The sequence below is a fragment of the Prunus dulcis genome, chromosome 1 (genome assembly GCF_902201215.1).
Source record: "Prunus dulcis chromosome 1, ALMONDv2, whole genome shotgun sequence".
NCBI lineage: Eukaryota > Viridiplantae > Streptophyta > Magnoliopsida > Rosales > Rosaceae > Prunus > Prunus dulcis.
Window position 1 is genome coordinate 29,928,047 of NC_047650.1, and position 6,817 is coordinate 29,934,863.

Here is a 6,817-nt window from a genome sequence, read left to right on the forward strand (position 1 = left end):
AGATATACATATTTGAGGGTAAGGCTCATTACGTACCCCAATAATTAGGTGTATTTTTTTTATTTTTATGAATAAAATTCACTCGTACCGTCGAGTTTTTAAGGTAAGTTTCGCCTACTTGACTTTTGAATCTTGGATCCGCCACTTTTCAATTGACTTTTCTATCAATGGACATTGATTTAGTAGAAAAATATTTTCTTATTGTTTTAGAGTTTGTTTGTAGTTCAAGTAATTATAAGCATTTACTTTACACTCAAGGTGCTGGTTTCAATTATCATTCCTAATATCGCTTGTATGAAGGGAAAAATTACATGATTATATAATTATTCACCACAAAAACTCTGTTCCTAAATAAATAAATAAACTTTATGTCCTCATTATAATATTGAAAAATACAGCCAATAAAAAAAATGAAGAATATACTGGCGGTAAGGACTACATTACAATATTTTTAGTAAATTTAGGTTTTAGTCACAAAAAAATTTACACTTTTGGAAGAAGCCAAAGTTTTTTTTTTTAAAAGACATAAAAATCTCTCAACTTTCAAACCAAAAACATGCAAATATAAAGGATTTCTTAAGAAATCTAAAAATAAATAAAGGCAATTTTATTTATTTTAACTTCTTTTAAAAAACTTTATCTCTTCTTTGACTTTTTTCAAAATCTCCCCCTATTCTTTTGGTGTCGGCAAATCTAGGAGTCAAATTTTGATGAAATCTGCCTGAATAGTAATAGCAAACGAGCAACTTGGGAACGGATAAAGATGGAAGGCAAGTACTATATAACCGTAATTGTAATAATGTCAACAAAAAAAAAAGAATTAAAAGGCGAAAAAAGTAATAAAAATGCAAGAAGCCAAAAGCCCAAAATAGAAAGCAACCATTATTCCTTTTTAGATATTTTTATTAATTCACTAATTTAAAATTTCCCCACGATTCCGTAACGCTGTAACCGGAAATGGGCCCCGTCTTTATTGTGGAATGAATTATATTGAAATTGGACAGAGAGAGAGTAGATGAGACATCAGAGTGCTCCAAATAAGCACTTAGGCGTTACCGACACTTGAGAGAACTGAACCCCACGCCAGCGGTTGTGTTGTGTGTCTCTGTGTGGATCAAGTGAAAGATTTCTCGCCAAGAATAAATGCACCTCCTTTAATGCTTTTTCAGATAAGGATTGTCGTCTCACCACTCCAAGCGGCTAACCATTTTTTTCTTTGTCCTACGCTCACACCCTCAAACATGATGAGTTTAAGAATTCACAGCAATTCAGATATGTGATCTGATGCGATCATTTTCTTCAATTACCGTCTCTCTTTTTTTCCTCTCCTAGTCGTAGAGTTACAGTTCGAGAGGCGTTTTTACTTGCACTCCATTTTTACCACCTTTTTTCTTGTATATTTCTGAGAGATTTCGGCTGGTCTGAGACTCTGAGGGCAGATTAGAGATGGGCATTCTGAGTTCGATTTTGGGTTTTTGCGGTTTTGGATTTGGAACTTCGATTGGGCTTGTGATCGGGTATTACCTCTTCATCTACTTCCAGCCAACTGACGTCAAGGTCGGCTCTATCTTCCTTTCTTCTTCTTCTTCAATTTCCTTCCTCTTTATTGCTAATTCTGCTTTTGTTTGGTTAAATTGTCCCCCTTTCTGTATTTCCGTGCTTCCACTGCTGCATAGACAACGAAAACATGTCAATTTTTATGTTTTAAAACCAAGTTTGAGCTTATGTGAAATGCTGTGTATCGAAAAAAAAAAAACATACTTATTAAGTTGCATTTCCCCTATCATATCTAATTGCTAATAAATATTGAATCTAGGATCCTGGTATTCGTCCTTTGGTTGAGCAAGATTCAAATACTTTGCAACGGCTGCTTCCGGAGATACCCATGTGGGTTAAAAATCCAGACTATGATCGTGTATGTTAATCTTTGAAATTTTAGTTTCCCACATTGATGTATTGTGTTCCAAATGTCACAAGAAGCTTATCATAGTTTTGTTTATGTGAAGGTTGACTGGCTTAATAAATTTATTGTGCTTATGTGGCCTTACCTGGACAAGGTATGTATACCTATTATAACAGTGTTCGGATATTCTTCGGGGGTGTTTCTGCTTAGTCTTTTGTGTTGAGTGTTAATGGTACAATTTTTCAGGCAATTTGCAAAACTGCAAGGACCATAGCAAAGCCCATTATTGCTGAGAAAATTCCAAAATACAAAATTGATTCCGTTGAGTTTGAAGCACTTTCCCTGGGCTCCTTACCACCAACTTTTCAAGGTTCCTCTCTCTCTCTCTCTCTCTCTCTCTCTCTCTCTCTCTCTCTCTCTCTCAACTGTACAACTGCATTGCGTTTTCGTGATCCCATCCCTCAGTTATATGCTTCTTGTCACCTTTTAATTTGGTTGTTGTTCCTTTTGATTTAGCAGACTGTGAACAGGATGATATCCACCTTAAATTTTCTGTCTGGTCTTATTTGGGACTTTTGTTCTGTTTTCCCCTGCTATGCAAGTCTACTGCGGACTACTTATTCTTGGTTTTCATTATATGCCAGGAATAAAAGTCTATGTCACTGGTGAGAAGGAATTGATAATGGAACTATCAATGAAGTGGGCAGGCAATCCAAACATCCTTGTTGCAGTTAAAGCATTTGGGTTGAGAGCCACAGTTCAGGTGTGTGCCATTAAAGAATTAGTATATTTTAAAGTCTACATCTTTGACACACGCTCCTTACACAGGCACACACATGAATCAATAGTTACAATACAAATACTGAGGAGAGAGTTATTGCTGGTTTCAAAGTTTGAATGGAGCATTGATTCTTTGGATTTGTCGTAGGTGGTTGATTTGCAAGTGTTTGCTTCTCCACGTATCACCATGAAGCCTTTGGTTCCAGCATTTCCTTGTTTTTCAAAAATTTTTGTGTCTCTAATGGAGAAGGTATGGTACTGATTCCATTTTCGTAATGCTAACGTGCTTGATGATTGTTTTACAAATTACAGCAGTTAGTTAGTTGGTAGTTAGGGACGTGGTATATTTATATAACTAAATATGCAACATTCTGGGTTTGGTAGTCTGGTACCTATCATTTCTAGTCGGAAATGTGTAATCTTTTCAAAACAACAATATTTTCCAAATTTTGATTCCATATGGCCTCAATTTAATTGAAATTGAGAAGTGGTATATATTTATATTTCTGACTTTGGAGATTTCTACTGGGGTTTTGGATGTGGAAGATACTACCCTCCAGAATTATAATTCTGTTGTGTTATCTATAATGTGGCATATCTCCCGTCTCCTTACTTCCATTTTGTTTTTATCTCATTATGATTTTGCAGCCACATGTTGACTTTGGATTAAAACTACTTGGCGCAGATGCTATGGCTATTCCTGGCCTATATGGGTTTGTCCAGGTAGCTCTTTTAACTTTTACAGAGGTTAAGCTGTGATTTTATTGGTGTTTGCATCATATATGTCCATGTTTGTAAATCAAAAGAACAAGATGCATTGATTACTTTTTCATGGAATATCTTACTTTAAACTTGATTTTCTTATTGCGTCTTGCTTACTTCTGTGTTCAAAATCCTGTTTGAATCCGCAGGAGCTTATTAAAGATCAAGTGGCAAACATGTACCTTTGGCCGAAAGCCCTAGAAGTACCAATCATGGATCCTACAATGTAAGTGTGTGATGGTTTAATTTCGACTAAATGTGTAAAGTCGTTTGTTGTGACTTAATAATTTTGTTTAATTCTGTCAGGGCTATGAGGAAACCTGTTGGGGTTCTCCATGTAAAAGTTATAAAGGCAATAAAGCTTAGAAAGAAAGATTTATTAGGAGCAGCAGATCCTTATGTGAAACTCAAGCTCACTGAGGACAAGCTTCCTTCAAAGAAAACAGCTGTGAAACACAACAATTTGAACCCAGAATGGAATCAAGAGTTTAATTGGGTTGTCAGAGACCCAGGGACTCAAGCATTAGAGGCTGTAGTTTATGATTGGGAAAAGGTATGGTTCTTTGTTTGGACTTGTGAAAGGAAGTAGGCACATTTTCCATAGCCTGGTATTTTTTTAACACGATTATTTATTTTTCCACGATGGATAGAAACCTACATAAGCGAGAAGCCCGGAGTGTACCTTTAGGGCTCGTTTGGTACGAAGGACTGTCTTGGCATGGACTATAATTAGGGACTGTCTTGGATTGGCTTGGCTTATAGGACTAGATTTTTTTTTAATTTTTTATAAAAACATATTAAAGTGAATTTAATATTATTTTTTTGACTTTTCTTCTCTCTCTGCATCTTCTTTTCTTCTTCCTCCTGCGAATTGCTTCTTCTTCTCCATCCTCTCTCTTCTTCTCTCCTTCTTCTCCATCCTCTCTCCTTTGCCTCTTCTTCTCAATATATGTTTCTCTTTGTTTTTTTTTTTTCCGAAATTTTTTCTCTTTGCTTTTTTTTTTTTTTCCAAAATTTTTCTCTATTCCTTTTTTTTTTTTTTTTTCCCCACAAATTTTCTCTTTGCTGCTTCTCAATATACTCTGTCTTCTACTTCTCCCTCTGCTTGCACAGTGATCATCGTCTCACAGTCACCATCGTTACTGTCGCCGTGTCCACAGCCCATAGTTCAAAGCTCTTGAAGTCATTATCTCTAATCGGTGCTTTCGCCGAAATTGACTGGAACTGACTGCGATGTTGTATTGGGGTTCACTGTGTGTGTGGCTGTGACGGTGGGGTTTTGGATCAGTTGCAGGTGCTTGGGTGGTCGGTGGTTGTGGAAGGCGCTTGGGTGGTCGATCGTCGCGGCAAGGGCTTGGTTGTTGCAAGCGCTTGGGTTGGGACTAGCTTGCCCCCCCCCCCCCTCCACTCGGGTCTCGCTAAGAACACCTAAGGAGGTGTTTTTGGTGGGGCCAGTATCAACAGTCCCACTTAAAATTAGTAGCAAGTCAAAACAAACATGGGATAAAAATTTGTCTAGTCCAATCCAAGCTTAGAAGGTGTAACAAACGAGCCCTAATAGATTTTAAGAAGTATTTTCTACCTTTTCCTCATATTTATCATAATTTGGGTTTCATTTTCCTTAGATTGGCAAACACGACAAAATGGGTATGAATGTCATTCCACTAAAGGATCTTACACCCGATGAGCCTAAAGTTGTGACTGTTGACATACTGAAAAACATGGACCCTAATGATGCTCAAAATGAGAAGTTACGTGGACAGCTTGTTGTGGAACTGATCTATAAACCTTTTAAGGAGGATGAGATGCCTAAAGATGATGAAGATCCAAATGCCATACAAAAGGCTCCTGAAGGAACACCTGCAGGTGGTGGGGTGCTTGTAGTTTTAGTCCATGAAGCTGAAGATGTGGAAGGAAAGCACCACACTAACCCACAAGTGCGAATACTCTTCAGAGGAGAGGAGAGAAGAACCAAGGTATATAAGTCTGATGTTGCTGTCCTTGTCTTTTTTGTTGTATCTCCTGTTCTTGTTTATGGTTGTTGTATGCTAAAGAAGCATAGAGAGGAAAGGAGGCATCATATTCCTATATGAAAACTTAATTTGTTGTGGCCCAACTTTTTACAGGTTCACCTTTGCATTCCTAGGTTGTCGAAAAATGAGAAGAAATAGTTAAATCCTGCATTCGATATACATAGTATCACTTTATTGATGTTCATGCGTGTGTATTAGTTAATACAAAGTTTGAATGATAGACGAAACTGCTATGGATATGTATTGGGTTTCCCTCCGACCCACTGTGATGCTGTGAAAAGATTGAATGCCGTTCATTTTATTTGATTTTGCCACTGTCATTTTGTATATGAACTGACAGTTTCATTGGGTACTGACACAGATGGTCAAGAAAAATCGTGATCCAAGATGGGATGAGGAGTTTCAGTTTATGTTAGAGGAACCACCTAAAAGTGATAGGCTTCATGTTGAAGTAATTAGCATCTCCTCAAGGATGGGCCTGTTGCATCCCAAGGTAACACATTGCAGCCACCATAAAGATCACTTCATCCGTTAAAACACTGCTGCAACAAATTCATCCTATATGTAGTAGACTTGTGTTTTTAAATAACCATCTTGGTGTTTTTCTTGCAATCAGGAAACTCTTGGATATGTGGATATAAACTTGGCGGATGTTGTTAGCAATAGAAGAATCAATGAAAAATACCATCTGATTGACTCGAAGAATGGACGGCTTCAAATTGAGCTGCAGTGGAGAACATCTTAGGTGATTGCAGTAAAGATTGGGTAGAAATGGGTTATAAACCTATCCAAGTTTTCTAGGTTTGTTTGCTTTCAAGTTCGTTGTACAATTGATATATGTTGCCAGAGTAGACAGTTTGCCTTTAGTTCGAAGAAGAATTTATTTTAAATTCCAGATTCGTTCAGATCATCTCCTGTGCGTTTATGTGATGCTTCGTATTGATTTCACCATTTTACTCCTGCTATTGACTTCACCCTGCCAGAATTTAAATCATATGAATGGGTATATTTCATTTCAATAATTTCATGCTTCCTAGGGACGAAAAGAATAGATGATTGATTTTGATTGTATGTGTTGCCTTTGCCTTCTCAAGTTAGGAATATTAAAGCGTAACACAATATAATCCCTTTCTTTTCTACTATTTTATTATTTCCTTGGCCAAGTAAATCTGCTGGGTTACCCCATTAAAATTGATCAATTGTGGTCCAATGGTACAGCTTAAAATTGTTCAGACCCACACTGCAACCCCTTTTGTTCATAGGAAACGGGGGGCCGTGAATTGAAATATAGCCCAATACTGAACGGTGGATGTGACGCTTTGCCGACTTTATACTCTAT

The 6,817-nt window shown here is 37.2% G+C and overlaps 1 protein-coding gene across 1 annotated transcript; it reads left to right on the top strand.

The window, feature by feature from the left end:
* The first annotated feature begins 979 nt into the window (after nucleotides 1–979).
* On the top strand, nucleotides 980–6,500 carry LOC117638246 (synaptotagmin-2). The gene is made up of 12 exons (XM_034373384.1): nucleotides 980–1,557; nucleotides 1,817–1,915; nucleotides 2,007–2,057; nucleotides 2,150–2,273; nucleotides 2,548–2,666; nucleotides 2,832–2,933; nucleotides 3,332–3,406; nucleotides 3,595–3,671; nucleotides 3,752–3,998; nucleotides 5,071–5,421; nucleotides 5,840–5,971; nucleotides 6,095–6,500. Exons 1-12 carry the CDS (start codon nucleotides 1,447–1,449, stop codon nucleotides 6,221–6,223), a joined length of 1,617 nt encoding a protein of 538 aa, XP_034229275.1. The 5' UTR covers nucleotides 980–1,446; the 3' UTR covers nucleotides 6,224–6,500.
* Nucleotides 6,501–6,817: the final 317 nt, after the last annotated feature.